This window comes from Puma concolor, chromosome D3 (genome assembly GCF_028749965.1).
Source record: "Puma concolor isolate L17-30 chromosome D3, mPumCon1.1.hap2, whole genome shotgun sequence".
In the NCBI taxonomy this organism is placed as follows: Eukaryota; Metazoa; Chordata; class Mammalia; order Carnivora; family Felidae; genus Puma; species Puma concolor.
In genome coordinates, this window is record NC_141678.1 from 77,995,088 (window position 1) to 78,022,543 (window position 27,456).

Here is a 27,456-nt window from a genome sequence, read left to right on the forward strand (position 1 = left end):
ACCCAGGCACCCCTGTGAATGCCACTTTTAAAAAATGCCTTTTAGTCAACTATTTTACATTTACGGAGTCTTTTTACATTTCATGGCAATGTACTTACCTACATGGGTGGAACAAAACTATGTCCTCCTTTTTTCTTTTAAACCAGAATGTAATTGGACAAATTGATCGTGCAACCTGGGTCAAGCCTGGAGTGTTCTATCAGAGAACCCATCTCGTTGCGTCTGATATGACAAACCCACCGGTGAAAGTGCCTCGTGTCACTGACACTTTAGGGCATTGTCTGACAAGCTTCTTCAAGGTCATCTGACTCTCTGGATAGGGAATTATAGCTTTGTTCTTTTCGCTATTTTCTATTGATTAGGACCCAGAAACCTTACAACTCTGTAAACTTAGATGTTTATAAAAAATACCTGCTGAGATGCGGAAGATTTTTATCTGGTAAAAGATAATTCTACAAGTTATGACTGTTTTATTTTTTTGCCCTGTAGGATATTAAGCCATTGAAAAAGTATAATTCAGAAATCATAATCCAGTATTTTATCTATCTGTCTATTATCTATCCATCAATATATCTATCACCTGTCTATTCCACTCACATGAATTTCTTGTATCTTCCCTTACACTGGCTTTATCATTCTACTGATTCTCTCATTAATGACTTAAGTGAAATTTTGACATATGCTCCCTATGTATTTAAATGTGTGTGTTTTTAATGTTTATTTAATTTTTTTTAATTTTTTTTTGACGTTTTTTATTTATTTTTGAGACAGGGAGAGACAGAGCATGAACAGGGGAGGGTCAGAGAGAGGGAGACACAGAATCTGAAACAGGCTCCAGGCTCTGAGCTGTCAGCACAGAGTGTGACGCGGGGCTCGAACTCACTGAACGCGAGATCATGACCTGGGCCAAAGTCGGACGCTTAACGACTGAGCCACCCAGGCGCCCCAATGTTTATTTATTTTTGAGAGAGAGAGAGACAGACAGAGAGAGAGAGAGAGAGAGTGCAAGCAGGGGACGGGCAGAGAGAGAGGGAGACACAGAATCCAAAGCGTGACCTGAGCCAAAGTCAGACACTTAACCAACTGAGCCACCCAGGCACCCCTGAATGTGTGTGTTTTTAAAATGTTTGCTTGTTTATTTGTTTATTTATTTATTTTTGATAGAGAAAGCGAACAAGAGAGGGGCAGGGAGAGAGGGAGACAGGGGACCTGAAGCGGGCTCCACACCGACAGCAGAGAGCCCAATGTGGGGCTCGAACTCAGGAACCATGAGGTCGCGACCTGAGCTAAAGTCGGAAACTTAACTGACTGAGCCACCCAGGCGCCCCTTGAATGTGTGTTTTAAAAAACATTTTGAAAAGTTAACTTGGATATTCCTATCCCCTGTGCATGTGGCCTACTAAAGTCCAAGCTCTAGGCCACCGGCGACCAAAAAAATACCTGCAGTAGAACTGCTTGCCCTCTGAGTCCAAGCTTGTTTGTCCTTTCCTCTCTCTGAGGAATTTCTCTATTTTCCTGACAGCTCAACTGTGCATTAAATTAAAAAACAAATTCAGGGGCGCCTGGGTGGCTCAGTCGGTTGAGCCTCCGACTTCCACTTAGGTCATGATCCCACTGTTCGTTCGTGGGTTCAAGCCCCGTGTTGGGCTCTGCGCTGACAGCTCAGAGCTCGGAGCCCGCTTCGGATTCTGTGTCTCCCTCTCTCTCTGCCTCTCCCTGGCCCGCACTCTGTCTCTCTCTGTCTCTCAAAAATGAATAAACATAAAAAATTTCTAAAAAAACAAATTTGCTGTGCTGTATTGAAAGGGATCTGTCTGAGTATCTAGGCTGCCATAGTGACCAAAATAGGAATGCTTCCCACTGATTTGTTAGCAGTTAGATGCTCATTATATTATGCTGACTCTTCTGGGCCAGGGAAAGGCCTCTTTGCTCTCTGGGTTCCCCATCCTCTGTACTTCTGCTTCATCCTGGGGGGCCCTGGAGGATGGGAGGAAGGCTGGGGTAGGAAAGAGAAGGGTGGGTACATTCTGAGCCCGGGCCTGGTACCGAGGAGGGTATGGGTGGCCAGAGGGCAACATGGAGGCGGTGAATGAGGGAAGAAGCAAAGGAAGGAAGATAGCCCCGCAGGAGGGCAAGGCCACACCCATGCCCAAGGGAGTCCCTGTAGTGAAGCTCGGGACTGCAATGGGACCAGAGCTATCTAAGGGTAAAGAGGGGCTCATGCTGAACAGTAGCAGGAATAAAACTGCAGCCTCCTGAGCAGTGGGCAGGGCGGTCCCTGCCGTCCCCTGGCTGGAGGCACCGGCCCTGGGTGTTTTCCCAGCACAGGGGGTGTTTGGTGCATGGTGCTCACTCCCTCAGGGTTCTGCTTGCTCCTCAGGAGGTGGGGGCTGACTGCGCCTGGCAGACTGAGCGCCCCAGGAGCCATGGGACTGAGCTCTCCCAGAGGTGTGGGACTGGGAGCCCCAGGAACCGTGGGACTGAGCACCCTAGGAGCCATGGGAGTGGGAGCCCTAGGAGCCATGGGACTGAGCTCTCCAGGAGCTGTGGGACTGGGAGACCCAGAAGCCGTGGGACTGAGCACCCTAGAAGCCATGGGACTGGGAGCCCTAGGAGCCGTGGGACTGAGCGCCCCAGGAGCTGTGGGATCGGGCTTGCAGGCCTGATTGCGCTCCCAGGAAGCTCAGAGCCTTGCGCTTGTCTCACGCATGGCCTCGCAAACTCTAACGAGGAGAGAAAGAGATTAAGAAGAAGGAGAAATCGAACAGAGGCAGGTTGTGAAATTCCATGTGTCTGAGCAACTGCCCTGTGGGAAGCGCTGTTGGGGGGAGTAATCGCTTCTTGGTGTGTGTGTGGGGGGGGGGGGGGGGAGATGTCAGATTTCCGAGACGGTCCTGCTTTCAAAGATTCTGCCCCAAAGTTGTTGAACTGGTCAGAAGGTTGCCTTCATTTGGGGACTGGAAACGAACTAGGAAGCAGCGTTCCCAGATGAAGGCAGTTCTTTCCTAATGTGGAATCTGCTCATTACTGGTTCGATAAGCACAGACGGGTCACCTACTCTCCCAGCCTGCCCTTCGGTAAGAGGCGGAGGCTCCTGCAGAGTCATTGTGTGTCTGCTGCTTCTGCCTGGGACCTGCTCCATCTCATGGGGACAATATACGTGTTTAGAGAACAGCCCCTCGCCCACCGTAACCTCCCCATCACAGGGATCTAGAAGGGGCTGCAGTCACAGTTGCCGTTAGCCCTGGCCTCAGGGGACGGCCTTTATGTCAAACCAGTTAGAGTGCTCCATGATTTCCCCACCGGAATTAAGTGATTCCTTTCCTTCGTGTCTGTGTCTTTCCTTCGTGTCGTCCCCCAGCTGCTGGCTGTTAGATTGGGGCCCCATTGAGCCTGCTGGGCCATCATCCGTGACAAGCCATCGCTGTGGCCGACCTAGCTCGGGGTGGGCCGGGGAGGGGCGCGCGGGCTCCCAGGAAGCCTCAGCCTCGTGGGCTCCTCCCGCTGTGGGACACCGGGGGGACAATCGACCGGGTGGCCTGTGACCCTCTCGGGGCCTCCCTGGGCCCGCGCGCGACTTTAACAAACGCACGACCCTGATGTGCTGGCACTTCTGGCAAAAACCTGTTTGGGCAAACACAAAATCGCCAACCACGTTAAGCGACATGCCGCGTAGCATCTGTTCTGTGACCCGTGTAGCAGCTTCTGAGTGGATTGGCCCTTGAGCCTATCCTGAGGCCCCGCCTACGATGCTTCTCGCTTCTGGCTCCGGAGAGCCTCTGTGGGGAGAAGGGGTCAGGGAGGGCAGAAGGGAAGAATGTTTACAGCCCCTCATTTCCTTCTATTATGGAAGCCAGCCCGCCTCCTTCCCATTCTCCCTCTTCACATGAGTCCACCTGCACGGTTGTAAGAATGTTCTGTATCGGTTAAGGCTATTGGAACCCGTGACAGAAACCCAGTTTTCCCCCAAGTTAAACCAAAAGCGGACTTTATTATAAAAATACCGGGGCCATCGTGCAACCTGGGTCGTGCCTGGGACCTCCGGGACATGGAACTCAGACGTGGTCGGGGCTTCCCTTCTCTCGTCTCTGTTTTGCCCGGAACATCCCACTGGGTCCTCCTCTCCTTCTTTCTGTAAACACGTCGTCTCTTCTTGTGTGGTTCCTGAGGAAACGTGACCGCACGGAGACCCAGACACGGAGGGAAAGACTTTTCTGTGCCAGTTGCGTATGGCGCCCATTCCTGGGCAGGACCACCGAGGCCACAATGGGACAGGCACTGAGGTCGGCCCATGGTGACCGGGAATCTGTGCCAGGACCCGTGGCTGAGATCAGGATCCTGTTGGAACATGGGGGGGCGGCTCCTGGCCCTCCCGCCTCTCTTGACACCCTGTTCTTAGAGGCTGACCCCCAAGCTGAGCGCTTGGACACTGATCTACGTCCACACTGCCCTGTACTCTGCCAGTAACTGCACGTTCTCCAGCTGTCCTGCCCCAGAGGGTTGACAGAAAACCGGATTCTAAATCTTCCCGCGATCTAGGTGGCATGGCTGACCTCCCCTAGTCATTCGTAACATTATAAATGTCTAAAATTGTCCTAATTATTTATGTTTACGTCTTCATGCAAGCAGGAACCCCGTCAGTATTATGCACTGCTAAGCACCTAGGTCCTGGGACAACGTAAGCAGTGAAGATTCAATAAATGCAATTCATCTTAGTGAATTTCTGCAAAAGTAGCAGACTGTTAGTTTTAAGCTTAGAATTCACATTTAGCAGAGGCAGGCCATGCCTTCACAGAGTTGTCATGTATATTATTAATAGTTTTGCTTCACGTTTCCATGTCCCACTTCTCGTTTTTAAATGTTTACTTCTGAGGGAGAGACAGGGAGAGGGCAGGTGTCAGCAGGGGAGGCGTGGAAAGAGAGGGAGGGAGAGAATCCCAAGCAGGCCCCGTGCTCTCAGTGCAGAGCCCGACGTGCGGCTTGATCTCATGAACCGTGAGACCATGGCCCGAGCCGAAATCAAGAGTCGGACGCTTAACCAACCGAGCTACCCGCGTGCCCCTCCATGTCCTGCTTCGTAATCCCCTCCTTTGTACCCCAAGATTCTGTCTTTGCCCCAACACAGACAGCCAAAGGGGAGTTACCCCCTTTGGGGCAGAAGGGATCATTTCAGGATCTCAGGTTAAGGTGATGAATGCTTGGTTTCTAAGATCAAAGGCACCATTCAGATGTAAAAGCAAAAGGATATGAAGGGGGCTGCTCTCTAGCATAAGCAATTTTTCTTTGAATCCCTTTGAAACCTCTAAGGTCGGGCATGGAGAGGAAAGTTAGAGGAGAACTAGTACAGACTACCAGGCTGTCTGCTTCCACCCCCTTCCAGCTGAGTCCTGAAGATCGAGCAAGGTCTAAAGATACATGCTTTGTTGTTGTTGTTGTTGTTCTTCTTCTTTTTTTTAATGTTTATTTATTTTGAGAGAGAGCACGAGCAGAGGAGGGACAGAGAGAGAGAGAGAGAGAGAGAGAGAGAGAGAGAAAGAGACAGACAGAACCTGAAGCAGGCTCCAGGCTCTGAGCGGTCAGCCCCGACCCCGACATGGGGTCGAACCCATGAACCGTGAGATCATGACCTGAGCCGAAGTCAGATGCTTAAACGACTGAGCCACGCGGGCGGCCCATACATGCCTTGTTCAAAGATTGGTCATTCCAGACTGGAAGTGCATCATCTGGGCCTCTGAGCGCTTTGCCAGTGTCCCCTGAGCTCCAGGGATGTAAGAGAGCAGAGAGAAGGGGATGCAGGGCTTTAAGGCCAAGTGACGCTGAGTGATGTACCGAAACCCGCTTCGGGAACAGAAAGACTTGGGAAGACAGTCGAGAAAGGACCCAAAAAGCAGACCAGGTGGATCCCGTAAGTCTGGGGCTTGAGGCGAAGCATGTGCACATGAAGGCTGAGGCCAGGACAGGCACGTCAATGGGGGCAGTAAGGACAGAAGCCGGTGACTCCGTAGGGGAAGAGCTCACATCCAAGGACCAGGTAAGACAAACTACATTTTCAAGGATTCTGGAACAGGAGGGAAACAGATCAAGGAGAAACAGATGCAAACTTCAGGCCCTGCAAGTCAGGATATGCCTCCCTTAACTCGGTTGCCATCTGGGGAGGAAAAGGAGGGGGTAGGAGCGAGTATTTAAATACTCTCAAATTGACCCAGTTTTAAAACTGAAAGTGATTATATTAAGTTACTGCAAACGAGGCAGAAGGGGGCTTTAATAGAACTTTTCCAGGCTATAGGAAAAGGTAGTTACATTTTGCCCCCTGGAGGCCATGGCTGTGAAATTTTACTTGCCACGGAACCTTAGAGGCCACAACTTTGTTTCTACAGATGAGGAAACGGAGGCCCAAGGAGAAAGATGGGTGGTTCGAGGTGATACTGCCCTGCAGGGGCACAGCAAGCAGGGCAGCACAGATCTCCTGGATCTTGTTCCGGGGTGCCCAGCACCACAGGGCATTGTCCTGTGTCTGTCAAACTCTCGCACAAAGTACCGAGCCTCGTGGACGGAGCAAATGTAAGAAAATGCCTAGCTTTTTCTCTTTTTCAAATAGAGATAAACTGAGAAGCTAAGTTTTTTTTAAAGTTAATTTTTGTTTATTTTGAGAGAGAGAGAGAGAGAGAGAGAGCAGGCAGGAGAGGGGCACAGAGAGAGGGAGATAGAACCCCAAGCAGATTCCGTGCTGTCAGCGCAGAGCCCAACGCGGGTCTCAAACTCACCAACGGCAGATCATGACGTGAGCCGAAATCAAGAGTCGGACGCTTAACCGACTGACACACCCAGGCGCCCCAAGAAGCCAAGTTGCAAAAGCTTTTGACAGTCACGTGACAGCCAAGTGGCGTGGGACATACAACGCAATGAGCATCTTTGATTGGTGAACGTGGTCTGCCTCCCTGCCTTCCCGTCGCTGTTCCTGACACTTAGCATAAAGTCCCCTCATGGGTGGCCGTAGCAACTGTGACGCACAGGGAGGTAATCAGAGGAGCTGGGTGGGACAGAAGAGGTGGCAGCTGGAGAAGTGGCTTATTCTGACAAGAGCGCTTAGGCAGCAGGTGGCAGATAGATTGAGGAGAAGGGGCAGCCAAGTTTCCACGCTCTGATGATGACGTCCCTGGGGGACGGCGCGGCTATTCCCAGGCGTATCCTTCCACAGGGCAACTCAGAATGGTGGTGTCGGCCCGTTAACCAGGTGCTGCTAATTCAGATCTGACACGAAGCGACTCATGCCTGCCCAGCCAGCCAAGCTCCAGTGTTCCCGCGAGGGCTGACCAGATTCCAAGTCATCCATCGGATGTCTTCCTGCTTGGTCTTCACTTAAGAACGAGTCCTACCTCTCTCCCTCCAGCCCAAGGACATGAAGATCCCTGAGATTCTGCCGCGCTCAGGACGGTTTCCAGTACCTTCGGTCTGTAGGCGGTAGCTTGGACTTGGGAATTGAAAGTCGAAACTCCCACCTGGAACTGTGTCTGCTCATCAGTCCCAGGGGCTTGAAAAGGCAGAAAGCCACAGAGACTCTGTGGTGTAGGAAGCAAGAGAATGAGTGTGGACGGGGCAGACCTGGATTCCAATCCTGACTCTGCCTTCTCTTAGCTCTATGTTGTTGGGAAGGCTGCTTATCATATCCGAGACTTGTTTTCCATTTTCTGTAAAATACGATTTTGGTAATTGCTAATAAGTATAAAGAAGCGTTTACCTGCTACAAAGTAAATATGGAAAAAAAAATGTTAGCTGGTATTGACTCTGTACCAATTCTTTGCCCCCCTCCCCCCACTGACAAGGGCTACCCAGATGTGCTGAGTGTTCTAAACTAGAGTGCATACCTTTGATTACGTCCTACGTCGTTCACCTCTTACTCCGTATGATAATCATGTCTGCACATATACAGCTTCGGCTGGATTTAAGAACTGTGTCTTACTCACCTCTGGGTTCCTAGCGCTCAATGGAACAGACAAATCAGTAGGTAAGAGAGTGAACCGATTGTCGTATAGGCGATCTCTTAAAGTTTTGTTTCTGATTATGCCACATGATAGAAGGGAGGGTGTATGGGATCGGCCTGTGTTTAGGTGACTTCATTCAGAAAATCAGTATGCCTATTTCTCCATGGAAGAAGGAAAAGAACGCAATATTACATTTTGGTTTAAGATATGCAGCAAATCCAAGGCAACTCCAGAATCAACACCTAGGCAGAAGAATGCTTGATTTCTGGCACGAAACTAGATCTCCCCAGACACTGGCAGCAGGGCTTACGGTAATTCAATTCTGCTCCTTTTCCTCGGTCTTTGGAAGAAATAAGCTACTGGGAGCTCAGACTCTGTACTTGATATCACAGAACTGCCAGAGATAGAGAATGAAGAGCTGAGAACAGAGACAAAGCGACAAAAGCCCCAGTCAGGGGGTGGGGTTGGAGACTTCGGGGTGGCTTAGTGGTACTTTGAGACCTCACTTACTTTAATGACTTCCTTTGTAAGAACAAGACAAACAGACAAAACTGAGGGCCCAGTAGCATCAGGAGTTGATTCCCGAGGGATCTCCAAGATCACACTTGTCACAACCATATCACACGGAGGGAATGTGTGGATGCTGAGCGTGGACCCTGCCCTTGGGCAGGATGTCCGGTCAGGTGTCACAGCCTCTGCTTTATCTCCTTCTTCAAAGGGCCTCTTTCCCTGTTTTTAAGAGCCTAGTGTTAAGGCCATTCCTACAGCAGGGTGGCAGGGAATGACCGTGAACCACACAAATGTATCTGCTAAACCCAAACTAAACCCAACTCAACTTCTCCTTAGCTGGATCCTCAAAATGCTCCTGTCCTTCCAACATGAAGTATGGTGGAGGGGAGATTGGAATGCAAAGAAACAAGACTCAACCAACAGCAATTCAAATACCTTGCTTTTGAAAACTTTACAAAACTATATGACCATTTTTCTTCTCCAAGTCCTTCGAAAGTGCCTTTGCGAGCGAGCGAAGGGTCCCAGAGTTTACCTTTCATTAGCTCTATAGTGAGTTAGCTTCTAGGATTTTTTTTTTAATTTTTTTTTCAACGTTTATTTATTTTTGGGACAGAGAGAGACAGAGCATGAACGGGCGAGGGGCAGAGAGAGGGGGAGACACAGAATCGGAAACAGGCTCCAGGCTCTGAGCCATCAGCCCAGAGCCCGACGCGGGGCTCGAACTCACGGACCGCGAGATCGTGACCTGGCTGAAGTCGGACGCTTAACCGACTGCGCCACCCAGGCGCCCCGCTTCTAGGATATTTTAAACTACAACCTGCTCCCTTCCCCCAGAGCCCTTTACCCCTCTTACCTGCCTTTCTTATTTCTTCTATAGCACCACTGCCCTCTAGATACTATATAATTCACTTATTTATTATATCGACTTCTGCTAGAATGTAAGCTTCATAAGGGCAGGGATCTTTGCTTGTTTTGTTCACTGATGTTTCTCAAGTGCCTAGCACAGGGCCAGGTGCATAGTTGATGCTTCAAAAAGATTTGTGAATAAACGAATGAAATAAATACTGCATAATTGAGTCAATGAATGATCTAGCTAATCTAGGATCGGGACAGCAGTAATCCAGGATTTGGAAATTGTAAAATTTGAGTTCTAATCCAGACTCTGTCCCTTAACTTTGCCCATTATCATATAGACTTTCTGGGCCTGTGTTTCCTCGTGTACAAAATTAGGTGGTTATTTACTCATTCAAGTAACATTTAGCGCAACACAACTACGGTCAAAAGGATACAAAGATGCTTCCTTGCATTCAGAATCCTACCACTTCTTACAGAGCACAGAACTCCAAGGTTTCAAAAATCCCGCCTCTTCCAAGCCCCGCCCACTCGCCTCGTCTTTCTTTAGGCTCCTCCCCGATTCAGCACTGCCGGCTGCCAGTGCAGAGGCCCCGCCTCCGCCCGGCGCAGTCATCCAATGGCTAAGGTACACGGTTAGGTGAGTGCCAGGGAGCTTTAGGTGTCCTTTTGGCGCCTGACCAGAGTCTTGGGGAATTCAGTTCCTCTTGAATAGTCACTTCCCCGAGTTGTCTCTGCGATATGCAGGATCACTCTCTTTTCCAAGTTCGCTCCGAAGGGTCGGACAAGGCTCCTGAGTCCCATCGCTGCCCTCCCCAGGAGCTCTGGGCCTTCACTGGACGAGCCTCTCGCCCCGCGGCATTCTGGGAGTGGTAGTTTTCTTCTTCCCAGTTCCTTCCCGGCGGCCCGCTGGCTAAGACGCGCAGGACTACCACCCCCAGACGCCCGAGCGAGTCGCCAGTCACGTGGCCCGCAAGGCCGAGGGGCTGGTGGGCGGGGGCCGGGCCGGTGCTCCGCAGCTGTCTGTGGCACCCGGAGCTGGCGGGCCGTGTGGGCCCCTGGAGAGCCCGCCATGGTGCGCGCGGGCGCCGTGGGCACGCATCTCCCGGCCTCCGGCTTGGACATCTTCGGGGACCTGAGGAAGATGAACAAGCGCCAGGTAAGGGAGACCCGCGCTGGGGGCGCGCCCGGGAGCAAGAAAAGGCTGCGACTGCGGGAAGTCGGGGCTCCCTGGGTAGGGGTCGGGCAAGGACAGCGCCCCGCGCCCCCAGGCTCCCCCACCCGGCTCTCAGAGGCCCTGGGTTCAAGTCCGCGCAAACCTACGTGTGGGTACGGGTGTACGCTTTCCTGCGCTGACCCGAGCGCAGTGAGGGGAGTGTGGCCAGGAAGGGGAAGAGGATAGAAATCTAGTTCCGTGGATGTCAAATGTGGTGGAGAAAGCGAGAGATGACTCGGCCGTGAGTGACAGCTGTCTGCACGTTGTTTGAAGGGCCACCCCCTGGAGGAGGGAATAGACTTCTCTGTGCTCCAGGTCTGACATCCAGAAGAAGGCTGCCCGAGGATAGAAGGGGCGGAAAGGCAGGCGAAAGGAAAGAACTTTCTGGCAGTGGGAACTGTCCAGTGCTGCCTCCCGAAGTAATTGCTTCGCACTCTGGGAAGTGTTTTGCCCACCGTGCGTCGGGACTAAACAAAGCTCCTTGTGCCTGGCGATCTCACTGGTGGTGCTCAATCATTTTAGACTGATGCAGTGTTCCAGAACTCTTCGCTAATCTCCGACTCTGTCATCTGGCTGCACCTTGAATATAGGAGGCAGTTAGCGTGGGGCCCCTGGGCAGCTGGGGTTGACTTTTCGCTCTTCTGTGACCTCGGAGGAAAACTTCCTTCTTGCTCTCTCCTTAATCAGCTCCTTGGCCAGCATCGCTGCCTTTGAGTCTTCAATATAAGGCGAGAGGGAGGAGGGACTGGAAAGGAGGCCCTCTCAGCCAGGAAAAACGCCACAGTGTAAGCTTCTAGAGAGAGAATTTAGGGGACCTGTAGGGCACGTTAGAGCCTAATGGATCCTAATTCTTCTATTGATACTAACAATAAACTGTGCTAAGAAAAATGGAACTATCCTATTGGTAATTTTGATTGTCTTTGAAAATGGTATAAATTCTCATGACTTTGAGACATCCTGTCATTTTTGCCACTATATTGAGGAGTCGGGTGATGCCTGTGGCATGGCACAACGTATTCCTGTGGACATGGTTTGTTATGTTTTTTCCCGAATAGAATTACATACTACTGCGGTGGCGGGAGAGTTTGGTGACTTGAACTTCATGAACTATGTCTAGAACCTGGTTGTTTCTAGGTGTGCCTAGCTGATGAGCCCTTGGGAGTTGCTGTGATTAAGAGGAGTTGTGGCTATGATTATCAACAGCTTGAAAAACCAACAGCTAGTTCCCTGAGCACCGATGCTGTTCCCAAGAACCTCCAGAAAAGGGAGCTTTATTTAAAAATCTAGACTTAATTGGCTAGCGTTTTTAAATGTCTCTAAAACTGGTACTGATTGCGGGTGGTTATAATCGCAGACGATCAGAGAAGGCCTTCTGATGAATGTATCAATTCCTAAACTAGTTTGCTTTTTGAAAAATCTGTATATTCCCTCTCTCAGTGATTAGGCCTGTTGGCTCTTGCATTGTCTATGTTTTGCTAGTTTTCTCATTAAAATTCAGAGGCTCAAATCTGCTGCCTCCTGGTACTTTTTTTCCCCCTCTCCTTTTAAGCTTTGTCCTTTTGTTTCTTTTTCTTTTCCCCTCCAAAATAGCATTCTCTGACACCTTGTCAGGCATGCATGCTCCAGCAATCTTGGAAGTGGGACCCCCTTTCTCTGCTGCCCCAGCTTGCTCTAAAATAAGGCAAGAGCCACATGCAAAAACAAGGATTCTTTGTTTCTGCAGTGAGGAACAGAGGAAGGAAGAAATACAGCGGCTGGCATTTCTGCTGCTTTGTGGGCCAGAATCTCTGGTCCGGAATGTTTGTTTAAAACTCTTAGACGTTAGCTATTTCATTTTTGGTTGACAAAGACTGAGTGTGGGCTTGCTTCTAAACTTTGCTGGGGTTCTGAATTGCCAAGCGTATAAAATTGGTAGGCGAAGATGAATAAACAGGAGGCACCAGTGAAACGTGGTGGCAGATTCTGTTAGATCCCAGTTTGTCAGCAGTTCAATCCAAATTGTGTCTCTAGATTCTAGGATTTCAATCCTAGACTTGGATTAGTCTCTTAAAAGTAGGGTGTTGAAGTATGATCTGTGGTTTTGCAACTAGCTTGGTTATTAGGTTTTTGTATAATCGGTCGTTTCTTTAGCAAATCGATGTCTTGCTCAAAGGAAGTTTTTTTTTGGGGGGGGGGGATTTGATTTTACTTCCCCATGATGAATTTTGCAAGCACAGAAAATCATACTGGAAAAGATAGTCTTAGTACCGGGTCTTTATAACATAAGTGGCGAGGATTTACACTTTGCTTTTATCAGGGTGGAGACCGAAGGTTTGAAAACTGGTCTACAAATGACAATTTCTGCTTAAAATGGTGGCTTGTGGCTTTCCCGGGCAGATCTGCAATTCATAACGAAACAACATTTACTTATCAAATCCTTCAAGGCAGAGTGGGTGGAGAAGTTTCTGAATGTGAGCTACAGTGAACAACTGCTGCTTGAGACCAAGGTGCCCTGCAAGGCCGATTTTACTTTGGAAGCAACAAATTAATGTAGTACAGCCCGACACCTTAACCATATCTGCTTGGCAGTCCGGTCTTCTTATTTGCACTTCTGGGAATTTACTGAGAGTTTCATAATTTGCTATTGACATAGTAGACAAAGAGGATTTTTTTAAATATATATAAAGTTTTTATTTACTTATTTTGAGAGGGAGGGGGAGAGAGAGAGAGAGAGAGAGAGAGAGAGAATTCCCAAGCAGGCTCCGCGCTCAGAGTGCAGAGCCTGATGCAGGGTTCGAAACCATGAACCATGAGATCATGACCTGAGCGGAAACCAAGAGTCAGACACTTAACCGACTGAGCCACCCAGATGCTCTGCCAAAGAGTTTTTGTGTGTGTGTGTTTTTTTTTAAATATGGTGTGTAACTTTAATTTTGAATTCGATTTACCTTCTTTTTGACTGTTACATCAAAACATCTTCATGGTCGGGGCACCTGGGTGGCGCAGTCGGTTAAGCGTCCGACTTCAGCCAGGTCACGATCTCGCGGTCCGTGAGTTCAAGCCCCGCGTCGGGCTCTGGGCTGATGGCTCAGAGCCTGGAGCCTGTTTCTGATTCTGTGTCTCCCTCTCTCTCTGCCCCTCCCCCGTTCATGCTCTGTCTCTCTCTCTCTGTCCCAAAAATAAATAAACGTTGAAAAAAAAAAATTAAAAAAAAAATCTTCATGGTCATTTTTATCCATTTTTACGTTTCCACTCTCAGTTGTTTCCTTCATAACCACCTGCAATGACATAACTTCACAGACATATAACAATAGGAACTCGGCTTTTCCCACCCACTGCCTTGTGAGATTGGGTTTTCCTGTTTTGTCACACTCTTCAACGTAATTATTTTAATGGCCATATAATATTCTGTCAAATCCCTTGAAACATTTATTTTCCCCAGACTTTGGAATTCTTCCAGGTCCATCACTATTTTAAAGCATAGAGAAGAGTTGAAGAGAAGAAAATTCAGCCATGAATTCCACCATGCTAAGATGGCCTCTGCCAGCACTTGAGGGCGTCTTCTTGTGTTTGTCTGACAAACTGTTGTAGTTTGTGGAGATCCTCCTGCAGCCCACATACACTTTGGTTTTAAATAGTGCAGTAGCTTGCCATTATTTACGCAATCGTTTCTCTGCTGTTGCTCCTTTATTTCCTTCTCTCTGTTACTAGAACTGGGACCGTGACGCATATCTATCTGCCTTTATTGTACACTGAATTCCTAGAAGGAGGATTATTGGGCTGAAAGTAACCTTGTGATACTAATGCCAGATCGCTCTCACCATGATCGTATCCACATGCACATTGCACATGTCCATATCGTGCCACAGTGTACCCTGGGCAAGCACTGAGTATTAGCATTAAGAACAAAACAAAACAAAACAAAACAAAAAACAAAAAAAAAACCAGGGGTGCCCTGGGTGGCTCAGTCGGTTAAGTGTCCGACTTGGGCTCAGGTCATGATCTCACGGTTCGTGAGTTCGAGCCCCACATGGGGCTCTGTGCTGACAGCTCAGAGCCTGGAAGCTGCTTCGGATTCTGTGTCTCCCTCACTCTCTGCCCCTCACCCATTTGTCCTCTCTCTCTCTCTCTCTCTCTCTCTCTCTCTCTCTCTCTCTCCCCCCGCCTCAAAATAATAAACATTAAAAAAATTTAAAAACAAAAAAAAAAACCCACCCAAACTTGAAATTTTCTAGGCATAAAAAAAGGGGAGGGGGGAAGCAGCATTTGGTTTGAACACTTCAAGTGTTTATTCACTGCTGTATTTCTTCTTTGGAAAATTAATGGTCTTTCTTAAGCTCTTACCTCTTTTTGTTGTTGTTGGGATTTTAGTGTTTTTCTTACTAGTAGTTTGTTTGTACCCACTGTGTATTAAAGATATTTATTTTCTCACTTTTTATTCAACAAATTGAGTACTTACTCTTTGCCAGACCTGTATTGAACAAGATACAGCTGTGAACAAGGCCAAAATGACCCTTGCTTTTGTGGAACTTATAGTCTAACGTGAAAGACACATTAGAAATGATACGTATATCGGGCGCCTGGGTGGGTCAGTCGTTAAACATCTGACTTCCGCTCAGGTCACGATCTCACAGTTCACGAGTTTAAGTCCCACACTGGGTGAGCTTGAGCCCCACTTTGGGTGAACACGAGGCCCGCTTCCAGTAAAAACACCAGCCCCGGGTGAGCCCCACTTCTCTCTCTCTCTCTCTCTCTCTGCTCCTCACTCACTTGTGCCCTCTCTCTTTCTAAAAAAAAAAATGATGTGTATAATTACAATAGTGATGGATGGCATAAAGAAGTACAGGATGCAGTGAGACTGTGTAAAAGTTTTATTAGAACGCGGCCATATTCATTCTTTTCCATATTGTCTTTAGTTTCTTTCTCACTACAGTGGTGGAGCTGAGTCACTTCAACAGAGACTCTATGGCTTGTAAACCGAAAACACTTATTATCTGGCCACTTGCAGAAAAAGTTTGCTGACTCCTAGTCTAGTGGGTCAGGAAAGGCTTCCCTGGGGAGCCGATGCCGAAAGCAGGATTTAAGATGAGCAAGCATTAGGTATGCTGAGGAGTCTGGGGAGAGAGCCTCTGGCCAGAAGAAGTAGCCAGGTGAGGTCCTGGAGTGGATAGGAGCGTGTGCTGACACGTGCCATTAGAGCGCTGACAGGTGCCATTAGAGCACCTGGAGTGCAGTGAGCTTCACCAGCCGAAGCTAGGGATTTGGGGATGTACCAGACAGGGCGTAAGAGACCGTATTTATCCTCAGAGCAGTGGCACACAGTTGAAGGGATGCGGTCGGAGCAGGGCATAGAGATGATCAGATGGCCAGAGGCGCCTCTGAAAAGGAGTACGGGCTGTAACGGGGAGAATGCACTGGAAGAGGTGTGCGTGGACATCGGGAGACTGGTCAGCAGGCTCTTGCAGTTGCCCAGTGGGCGATGTTGGTGACTTGGATGAGAGCGCAGCCAGTGGGAATGGAGAGGTTGGAACAGGGTCCAGAAGTATTTAGAAAGTAGAATGTGTAGAGCGAATGGGTGGGTCGGTGGGGGGTGGCCCCTGAAAGGACAAGAGTCCTGCCACGTAGGTGACCGCACAGGTGTATGCGGGCAGGTAGAGGGGGGTCATTGAATCAGAGACGTGGGGATTGAGCAGTTTCAGTTCCACGTGTGTTGCCAAAAGTGGTTGGTTCGGGTGGGGGAAGGAGGTCTTTAGAAATGAGGATGTCTAGGGACAGAGACCCTAGAGGATTGGGTAGGCCGTCCACGTGGCTCGTCGGGTCACCCAAGACAGGGGTCGTGAGGAGGAAGGTAGAGGCAGGTACTGGAGTAAGGAGCCAGCCTGGAGGCCCCGAAGGGAAATGCCCTGAAGGACTTACATTTCCAGTAGCTGTAGGCACAGTGACTTCTGTCCTTAAAGCCTCTTGGAAGACCGGAGACGGCTGGCCCAACAATTCAGCTACAGCCGGAAGGGTGTTGGGATGTGGGCAGGTGTTGCTTTTCCCCAGTCGTCGCCAGGGGCTGGTGGGTGTGGCAGGCGGCTGTCAGCAAGGAAGAGCCTTGAGCTTCAGCAGGACGAGCCGGGTGGATATTAACTCAGCGGTCTAAGGTGGGACGAGGCCAGCTTCGAACTCGATATTGTCTTGAGTGGCTTTCTGCCTGTGTTCTTGACCAGATATCATTTACTTTTTAAAACGTTTATGGAAAATGTAAACTTCCAGGTGTTTAAAGTTTTTGTTCACTTTGAAATGTAATTTGAGATGCAGAACAGCCTCATTGCTAAGTGCTAGAGGACTGTGAAGCCTCATGTGGGGCCTCCTTGGCCAGGGCGTCAAGGGGTGGTTCTAGGCTCTGTGCCAGGCTGTCACATCAGACGTGCCCTCTCTCTGCCAGAGCAGTAGGCCCGCAGGGTAGAACTTGAGTAACAGACTCTTTTTTTTTTTTTAATTCAAATCCAAGTTACGTAGCATATAGTGCATCAGTGATTTCAGGAGTAGATTCCTTAGTGCCCCTCACCCATTTAGCCCATCCCCCCCACAACCCCTCCAGTAACCCTCTGTTTGTTCTCCGTATTTAAGAGTCTCTTATGTTTTTGTTCCGCTCCCTGTTTTTATATTATTTTTGCTTCCCTTCCCTTGTGTTCATCTGTTTTGTATCTTAAAGTTCTCCTATGAGTGAAGTCATATGGTATTTGTCCTTCTTTAATTTCGCTTAGCATAATACCCTCCAGTTTCATCCAAGTAGTTGCGAATTTGAGTAAGGGACTCTTCAAGGTTGAGGGTTCTGGGAAATCCCAGAGAGGTAAGTTGAGTCTTACCGAGGCTTTAATAAAGTGGGTCCTGTGGATTGCTCTGGTTTGTTGTTGCTGTTGTTTTCTCTCTCTTCTCTCATTGAAAGAGAAACAATAAATGGAAGGCTAATTCCACGGACAAAGGTTGAAATGCTACCTAAGTTTGTAGTTTGCGTGACTTAGTTTAATGTCCTAAAATAAACACAGCTTCGTTTGTTTGTTTGTTTGTTTGTTTGTTTGTTTACAAACCAGCTCATCCCCAGCTTAGGGCTAGTGAATATAATTCTATTGGTTTTCACTTGGGGTTTGGCCTTTTTCGTTCCAGCTCTATTACCAGGTGTTAAACTTCGCCATGATCGTGTCTTCTGCGCTTATGATCTGGAAAGGCTTGATCGTCCTCACCGGCAGCGAGAGCCCCATCGTGGTGGTGCTGAGGTAGGTTCTGCAGGCTCTTACGCTGCCGCTTTGTCACAGAGGAGCAGCGTCGCCTTGAGTGAAAGCCTGCACGGCAACCAAGACTGGGGATTTTGGTTGGATAAAGTGTTAGAATTTTCCGCTGATACCTCTTTTCATTGTTTCTGACCTTTGGTGACAAATCTTGTCTTTCTCAACAGACATTTTAGAGCTTTTATCGTGTTGATGCTAATGCTCCAGTGCAATATATTTGCTTTTGTATTTTAATGCTTTAATCTGCCTAAAATAACAATCGTATGTTATTAATACATTAATTGATTTTGAAACATAGGTAATTTAAAGCCGTTACTTGGTTTTCTTTGTACCAAGCAGACAGGGAAGTGTATATCCCCGGTGCCTAGCGGAGCGTGCTCTATTTTTTCAAGCCTCTTCTGCAATACTGGTGTAGGTGGCTACTCTCTTGAGACTATTACTCTTATAAAGCACAGGAGGTTAAATTTAGAAAAGTTAATACTTTAATTCACTTCATATAGCCGTAAAGTCAGGCAAGGGGGAAAATTTAATCAGTTTGGAATTAAATAACCATATTTGGGAGTCCTTAGGTATCTCAAGATGCTCTCTGTCCGTGTGTCTTAGACCATTGAGCCTTACTGTGGGTGGGAATGGAGGCTGTTATTTAAAAAAAATTTTTTTTTAATGTTTTATATGTTTGAGAGAGAGAGCTCCAGTGAGAGAGGGAGACATAGAATCCAAGACAGGCTCCAAGCTCTGAACTGTCATCACAGAGCCTGACACGGGGCTCAAACTCGTGAACCGTGAGATCGTGACCTGAGCCGAAGTCAGACGCTTAACTGACTGAGCCACCCAGGCGCCCCTGGAGGCTGTTATTTTTTTTAAAAAATTTTTAAATGTTTTATTTATGTTAGAGAGAGCTCGAGTGAGAGAGGGAGACAGAATCCAAGGCAGGCTCCAAGCTCTGAGCTGTCATCACAGAGCCTGACACGGGGCTCAAACTCGTGAACCGTGAGATCGTGACCTGAGCCAAAGTCGGACGCTTAACCGACTGAGCCACCCGGGCGCCCCTGGAGCCTGTTTGTTTTATGAGTGGGGTCACCACTGGCCAGTGCAAGAGCCAAGGTCAGCACATAGGGTTCTTGGCTTCCGGACCAGCGCCCTTTCCCTCCCCTGCTACCACACCATGGGGCTTCGGCCATGGCCCTGGCTTCAGCAGGTTGCCCCTGTGTGGCCGGCCAAGGGGCCTACTTCTAGAGGTACACTGCTTCCATAAATGTGGGAGCCTTCGGATAGCATACGGGGTCCCAATTCACTGGTTTTCACACTGCGCTCTAGGACTGCCCCGGGGGGCCAGTGGACAGGTTAGGAGGGAGAATGGGGTCAAGTGTGTGGATTCTAGACACCCCAGCCTTGCTTTAGTCATGACAACTCCATTTTTATGTGTTGTAGGTGGTGATGCTTCCTCGTAAGATTTCGTTTGAGGGAAGGGTTTTAAGGCTTTTTTTTTTTTTTTTTCCTAAATAGAAATGAAAAAACCTCAAATTCAGATGGGCCTTCTCACTTAACAGATAAAGAGCCTGAGGCCCACCAAGGCCAAGCCACTTGCGTCTTACAGTTGCTCGTGGCAGATCCAAAATTAGATCCCAGGTGTTCTGGTTTTCCTTAAGTCACACAGACACAGTCGTACAAAGAAATTGTTGTAACATTGCAGTATCTGGGGACTTTTTTTTTTTTTTTAATTTTTTTTTCAACGTTTATTTATTTTTGGGACAGAGAGAGACAGAGCATGAACGGGCGAGGGGCAGAGAGAGAGGGAGACACAGAATCGGAAACAGGCTCCAGGCTCTGAGCCATCAGCCCAGAGCCCGACACGGGGCTCGAACTCACGGACTGCGAGATCGTGACCTGGCTGAAGTCGGACGCTTAACTGACTGCGCCACCCAGGCGCCCCTGTTGCTATATTTTTAGGTCTTATTTATTTTCTCATGCGTTAAGACAAAGCATGAGCATATGTAAAATGAATTGTGTCTTGATGATTTCAGCTTCTGCTAGATTGCAATTTACTTTGACTCCATCGACGATTTTTGGCATGGATTTAAACCGGTACCATGTGGGATTATTTATTGACCTCCACATCAGAAACAGTCAACATTTGTTAGAATTGGGCTCCCTATAGAGTGTGGTCTAAACGATGATCCTGCAGGAGCCCAAAGACTTGGGTTCGAATTCTGTCCCAACCCTCAGCTTGGTTTTCGGATAGATCGCTCTCCTAAGACATTCTTTTGTTGGTTTCTCTTCCTTGAATGGCAATGCCATGTCCTAGGTGCTGGGGATGAACCACAAAATGCAAGAACTGCCCTAGAGTATCAACCAGCTTTCAGGGTCTGCAGTTCCGAATGAAAATAGTAATGTCTTTGTGGATGTAGGACTGTTTTTTAAGGCTAAAACTTGGCAGCTTTTACTTCAAAGAGTTCACATTACAATTGGTTCTTTTCTCTACCTAATACAAAGTACAGAGGGGCCTGCTACTATCCTTTTCATGCTTAAATCTAAGAAGAAATCCTTTCCTTTCTCATTCCGTGTCGTCACCGCGAGCAGTCAGAAGGAAACCACAGTGACTTGTTTCACAGGTCCTAGATACGTGACGACGGAAGTTGAGACTCTCACCGATATGTTTATTATTGTATTCTTCGTGAATTGAAACGTTCCCCTTGGGAACCCAGGCTAATTTGGATGTGATTTTGTGTCTCTTCCCAGTGGCAGCATGGAGCCGGCCTTTCACAGGGGTGACCTTCTATTCCTGACAAACTTCCGAGAAGACCCTATTAGAGCTGGTGAAATCGTGGTCTTTAAAGTCGAAGGACGAGACATTCCAATAGTTCACAGAGTAATCAAAGTTCATGAAAAGTAAGGAGGCTTTCCTTCTTTTCGCTGTTGTTTGGTGAATTTTGGTAGCCGGTGTTATTTGTTTTATTTTTTATATATTTTTATTTATTTTTTCATTAGCACTGATTGTTATCAAACTTCTATTTGTTTTTTCATTGTTCCCCTCCCCTCAGGTTTTTATTTAAATTCCTGTTAGTTAACATACAGTGTAATATTAATTCCTGTTAGTTAACATACAGTGTAATATTAGTTTCAGGTGTAGAATTTAGTAATTCAGTTTTGGCAGCCGGTTTAATGGCTGATTAGAAGTGGCAGAAACGCTGGATTATGTTCCTAGACCCGCCGTTCACTAATTGGGTGACTTTGGACCTGCTACCTCGCCCAGCCTGTAGGATGGGGCTGATAACATTATCATCTCCCACCGTGACTCACGGGACGATTATGAGAACCAGATGAACAGGTGTCTCCTGAGGCCTCGGAAACTTAAACTGCCGTGTGACGTAAGGTGAACCTACTGTAGCCTAACACTTACTTGAAGGAGGCTGAGAGAGAATCCAATCCCACCGCAGCTGAGGATGATCTTGATAGGACTGTCTTCCGACACGCAGAGAGCCGCCTGTTTCCCTGTGCCATTTTGGACCGAGCGGCACGCTCTCAGCGGTCACCGTGGCCCTGGACGGACGCAGACGCCTTTTCTGGCTCATCCCGTGGCGCGGGCAGCGCGTGTCCTGTGCCGGTTCTCCCCCCACAGATGCGCTTCCTTTCCTTGACATGCCAGCGGTGGCCTCTGAAGACACGCTTGGGAAACTAGAAGCTTCTATCTCAAATGTACCAAGTTCTCATGGGAGAGTACAGTATCAGTGGAATACAGAGTATTAGTGGAAACGTTACATTTTATATACTCGGCTATTCATTTACCTTTACGCAGCTTAGTGTAGCATTTCCAGCTGCCTGAGTTATGGAATTGCACTTAGACGTGTGTGCTTGTGGTTTTAAAAGAACAGAGCCTCTCTCATCTTCTCGTCGCGCGTGGACGTGGGGGGACGCACACACGTGTAGTGCCAACTATCCGAACGCTTCCGGTATTAGGTTCCCATGTCACTCCCTGCTTCCAGGTGTTCCCCGAAGACATTGATAAAGAAGTTGAAAGAGAACTTATTCAAAGTGGAGGAAATAATGATGATTTTCTATAATTCGCATGAGTCGTGAGAGAGGCCGCGTGGATTTTTATCCTCTTGATTTCCTTTATAACCACAGCTGCAAATCAGCTTGCTGCCTTTGGCATGGCTTCAAATCTTTGTGGGCTTTCAGTATTTTATCTAATTATAATGGCGCATTTTTTCATTTGTTTTATTGGAAGAAGACCCTCTTTAGAGCTCTATAATGCTATAATGTTGTGTTTCTAGTGACAGGGCCGTGTAAGCATCGGGTTGGAGTGTTTAAAATGCTTCCCACATGTCTCTTTAACACGCTGGTTTTATGCCATTTGTGATTCCTGTTTCTCTGCAAACCAGATTTTATACCACTGTGCTCAGTGGTGAAGGAGATAATGCATTAACATTCTACATTTGGCGAGGAAAAGTAAGTTTGAGGAGAGGTAAGGGCACACTGGGGTTTGAATTACCTTGCGCTCAAATCTCTGTGATCCGGGACCAAGTTCGTGTCCTGAGTGAAGCGGAATATAATCCGCGGGGACACGCTGGTCTTTGCGGACTAAGAAAGTGAAAGCAGTTGCTGGAAGCTCATCGTTGCCCTGCCGGGGCCCTTGCGCTTTGCCATGCTTTTTGGTTGGCAGGAAAGCTTGGGCGTTTTAGAACTTGAGGCTGCAGAAACACCAGTAGATTCGTGCTTTAGTCGGATGGTTGTAGTCGGATGGTTCCCTGTAAGCCATCCCCTCAGACCAAGAGAGATCGAGTTCTTGCAGAATGCTCGTCCGAATGCCCGCAGCAGACCGTCCAGTGCCGGGTAAACTAAGTGCTTTCTAATGATGCCGTGCTGAAAATCGTTTTTGAAGAGTCATTATTTTGCTTTCTAGAGATAACGGAGACATCAAATTTTTGACTAAAGGAGATAATAACGAAGTTGACGACAGAGGCCTGTACAAAGAGGGCCAAAACTGGCTCGAAAAGAAGGATGTGGTGGGACGAGCCAGAGGGTGAGCATTAACCTTTCAGTTACATAAAGGCTTCGGGAACCAGAAGAGTAGAAACAAACTAAATGTACGGGCTAAGTAGACTCACTCGTTACAAACAGTCTGTGTCGGGAGAGTTGCGAGTAGTCTGAGTTGTGCCCCGTGTATGGGGTCCACGGTGTAAATGCAGCTCAGAACCAAGGACTGAAAATCTAAAACTGAGTTCAAGTATATTGTCTGCATCATCGGTTTAATCCTGTCTTTGAAAGCAATCGCCCCGTAGAGGTTAGGTATTTGTGGTTTTATTTTATTCATTTATTTTTTTTTATTTTTTTATTTAAAAAAAATTTTTTTTTTTAACATTTATTTCTTTTCAAGAGACAGAGACAGAGTGTGAGTGGGGGGAGGGGCAAAGAGAGAGGGAGACACAGAATCGGAAGCAGGCTCCAGGCTCCGAGCTGACAGCGCGGAGCCCGACGCGGGGCTCGAACCCACGGACTGTAAGATCATGACCTGGGCCGAAGTCGGACGCTTAACCGACTGAGCCACCCAGGCGCTCCAAGTATTTGTGGTTTTATTTTTTTTTATTTTTTTATTTTTTTCAACGTTTATTTATTTTTGGGACAGAGAGAGACAGAGCATGAACGGGGGAGGGGCAGAGAGAGAGGGAGACACAGAATCGGAAGCAGGCTCCAGGCTCCGAGCTGACAGCGCAGAGCCCGACGCGGGGCTCGAATCCACGGACTGTGAGATCATGACCTGGGCCGAAGTCGGACGCTTAACCGACTGAGCCACCCAGGCGCCCCAAGTATTTGTGGTTTTATTTTTTTTTATTTTTTTATTTTTTTCAACGTTTATTTATTTTTGGGACAGAGAGAGACAGAGCATGAACGGGGGAGGGGCAGAGAGAGAGGGAGACACAGAATCGGAAGCAGGCTCCAGGCTCCGAGCTGACAGCGCAGAGCCCGACGCGGGGCTCGAACCCACGGACTGTGAGATCATGACCTGGGCCGAAGTCGGACGCTTAACCGACTGAGCCACCCAGGCGCCCCAAGTATTTGTGGTTTTAAATAGCAACTACAAGAGACCCTCCCAGAGATAACCACTGTGGAACACTGTTCCCTGCACCTTATACAGATGCGTGTGCATATATAATACATGACTTTACATAGGAGGATTTTATTTTGTTTCTTTACCCAACATGAAGTTAGAAATTGGTTGCTGTGTCAAATCTACATCCAGGTAGTTTTAAATGGCTACGTACCATTGTTCCCCTGAGAATCACAAAATCACAGCTTACGTACCCAGTCCTTTCCTGGGGCGACACATTTAGATTATTTCCTGGTTTTCACTGCCCAAAACGGTTATGTGATAAATCTTGTAATATTCATCCTTGCATAATTGCGCCAGCAGTGAGTTCTGCTTCTGACACAGCAGAGCGTGTATCCTCTTATTAAAAAAACAAAAAAGGCAATTTTTCCCCTCTCTTGGTGACCCTTTTCTATGTTTAACCCTTGTTAGAAGTGTCTTTGTTGTTGTTGTTGTTGTTAATCTTCTCTAAATCCCATGAATCGGAAGCAGGCTCCAGGCTCGGAGGCTGGAGAACACTGGTTACCCTTTTCTAAGATTCAGCTCTACTAATCAGATTGTGATTTGAGGTCTCTTTCTGCTCCTTTTCTCCCTCGGCTCACCTTTTAACTATCTTACACCGCCGCGTTGCACCTTGAATATCTGTGGGGAGATGGGAGTGACTTCCAGCTGGTCAGTCCTCTACTTGTCCTGTCCTGGGGACAGGCTGTGTATAAAGGGGAGATTGGAGCTGCTGACTTACATAAGATTGGAGGGTACCCATGTGTTAACCGCGTTTCCCGTGAGTGAGGGGAGGCTTGGGTCACACTGATTACATATTGACATTAATTTTGTCAGCAGAGTCATTGGCTGGCTTATGCCCCGGACCTTCGGTGTCTGGGAGCATAGTCACATGTGGGTATAAATTATGGGATTCACATCTGTGTTCACTGCCCAGCGAACGTGTTTGTTATATTTGCAAAGCCCTGTGAAATGAAAATGATGATGTTCTTTCCGTTGCAGACTGATTCTCCGTGTACTTTGAAAGCTTTCTCCAACAGCGGTCTTTATATAGGCTATCTGAATGTTACTTCTCCCCTGAAAAAAATTAAGAACCAGCTTGATGAAAGTTGTCAGTTCCATTTGTACAAGCAGCTCAACTAATTATTTTAATTCTGTTATGGTGAATGCAGCGAGCACAGACAAGTGGCATCTCTAGTTGAAATCATGTGCCTGCTTAAAAAATGGTCCTGGCTGTTAGTTGTGTTGCTTTTGATTAATAAAGCCTTTTGAGGCAGGAGTGACTATTATTCTTACAGCCCCAATCAGTGCTATTCCCAAGGAAGATTTGTTTCCTAAGGCTGATTGAGAGTATTTTTAAATGTTGCTGTCATCGTATTACAAGCAGTTTTTATATTTCTGGCTTTTCATCCCACAATTTAGGTTTTTACCGTACGTTGGTATGGTCACCATAATAATGAATGACTATCCAAAATTCAAGGTAGGAATTTGTGTGTATGTCTGAATTAAATATATATATATATACACATATATATACATATACGTATATAGGCGCTTTTACACGTGCAATTGTAAAGATGCAGTCTGTTTAAAATGTTTTCCTTGTTATTCTGTTTTGCAGAGTATTCGTATTGAGCTACAAATTGACATAACCATTTAAATTATCAACATTTAAATTAGTTATTTAAAATAATTACTTTCATCTTTTATGTTCGTGGTGTATTCTAAAATGTCACCTATATATTCATTGCTGTTTATCATGAAAACCTTTAAACATACCAAAAAAAAAAGCAATACAATAGACTCAGTAATGCTGATCTCCCTACTTCAATAAAAATGGTGTCGATGTTTTTTTTTTAACAACCACTCGAAGAACAATAGGACATGGACGCAAGAGTGAGCAGTGGATTAGCTGTGTTTGTTGGGTGCTTGATCCTTGGTCCATCAATATACTGGGGGCTTTTTAAACCATAGAAGGGCAGGCATGAGAGAAGAGGTCACCTTTTGATTCTGTCCCCAGCCTAGTATTGAGCGGACTTCAGCTGAATACATTTATAGAGCAAACTTATTTGTAGACCTCCCAGTAATTTTCCACTGTGTTTTCTTTCCAGTACGCTCTCTTGGCTGTAATGGGTGCATACGTGTTACTAAAACGCGAATCCTAAGATGAGAAGTTCCTGGCACCAGATTGAAATGAATTCTGTTGCAAAAGAGAAAAACTAATATATTTGAAATGTTCCACTTTCTGTATAAAAGGAAACAATGTGGAGACATTTTTGTCTTGTCCAAATAAATGATTCACCAGGAAAGACTGTTTTCTTTTGTGGGCTCTGGTCTGAATCTGCCCAGTCTCTGTGGCCCTCGTCGTAGTCACTCTAAACCAAGCACGGGGGTCTGTGCCAACTTCAGGAGTGAGGCGGGCCATTGCTGGACCTGCTGGTGGGGACAGCGCACAAGCCACATGGTGTAGTTGTAATGTCTGGGTTTCGGAAGTAAAATTCTTCGCATCACGTAACATTTCCAAGGGAAACACACAGGCCCTCAAAAGCAAGTGATTTCTCGTTTACTAAAGTATATTCCGATCAGGGAATAAAGTCTAAAACCTTTTTAAGAGGAAAGAGGTGACCTGCTTTGTTTTGTGGTGCGATCTATCTTGAGATGGTTGGATAAATTATTGGAACGGTGCTTTTCGTAAATTATGAAAACAGTGCGGACTCCTTTGAAAACTTACAAAAGGTACAGATGTATAAAAGGAGCTCATCCCTTTCTGCGGCCTCTCGGGGGGTCTCCGCTGTTTGAGTGACATGTGCGCCCCGTAGAGTCCGGCGTATAAGGTGGCCCCTTTGCGAAAACATGTATCAGCCACTTCTATCCCAGCCACCGCCTTAGGTGCCGGGGACCTGAAGTCCTAGCCTGGATGGCGTTTGCCGCGTGGGGGAGGAACAGATAAGAAACTGACAGTGATTTCAGGAGTGACAGTTGCCCTGGGGAAGATTAAACAGGGTCAGCTGATAGCGAGAGAGAATTCTCGCTTTCCATGTAGAGGTCGGGAAAGGCCTCTGGGGAGAGGGCCCGGAGCAGAGTTAAGAAACGAGGCAGGGGAATCCTGGGGAAAAGCATTCCCACCCAGCGTGGGGCCCCGGAGAGGGGAAGGATGTTCTCAAGCTTTCGCGAGCACGCAGAGCACCTGGCTGTTGTTACATGCAGATTCTGACACGGGAGGGCCGGGGCCTGAGACTCTGCATTCCTAACTCGCTCCCGCTCCGCGGGGCCGGCAAAGCTGCTGGTGCCCGGACCACGGCCCGCGTAGCAGTGTTAGAGGAGTAGAAAGGAGGCCAGTAACGTTTTCAAGTACACTCTTCACTTTTACACAAATGTTCCCTTTTCACTGGACAATGCGATGGTGACATCCTTTCAGTGAGAACTTACAAGTCTGCCTCCTTCTTTGAGGTCTGTCCAAACCTGGTGTAAGCGTTGAGCATCCCTAAAAGCCACTTAACCACCTATAGGCCTTGAGCAGGCTCAGTTCGCGCAGCATCAGATGGAGGACAGCAG

General features: G+C 47.6%; 1 protein-coding gene across 1 annotated transcript; it reads left to right on the forward strand.

Annotated features, from left to right (window-relative positions):
• Positions 1-10,320: 10,320 nt before the first annotated feature.
• On the forward strand, positions 10,321-26,210 carry SEC11C (SEC11 homolog C, signal peptidase complex subunit). The gene is made up of 6 exons (XM_025931202.2): positions 10,321-10,503; positions 17,692-17,801; positions 20,553-20,702; positions 22,717-22,836; positions 25,324-25,381; positions 26,013-26,210. The coding sequence occupies exons 1-6, from the start codon at positions 10,417-10,419 to the stop codon at positions 26,064-26,066; spliced, it is 579 nt and encodes a 192-aa protein (XP_025786987.1). The 5' UTR covers positions 10,321-10,416; the 3' UTR covers positions 26,067-26,210.
• Positions 26,211-27,456: the final 1,246 nt, after the last annotated feature.

What these genes read in the sequence shown, in the direction of transcription:
- SEC11C (XM_025931202.2), top strand. Translation starts at nt 10,417, where the DNA reads ATGGTGCGCGCGGGCGCCGTGGGCACGCATCTCCCGGCCTCCGGCTTG. An exon ending in GTGGTGGGACGAGCCAGAGG is followed by an intron (nt 22,837 to 25,323) that starts GTGAGCATTAAC and finishes CCCACAATTTAG; the next exon opens with GTTTTTACCGTACGTTGGTA. An exon ending in ATGACTATCCAAAATTCAAG is followed by an intron (nt 25,382 to 26,012) that starts GTAGGAATTTGT and finishes TTTTCTTTCCAG; the next exon opens with TACGCTCTCTTGGCTGTAAT.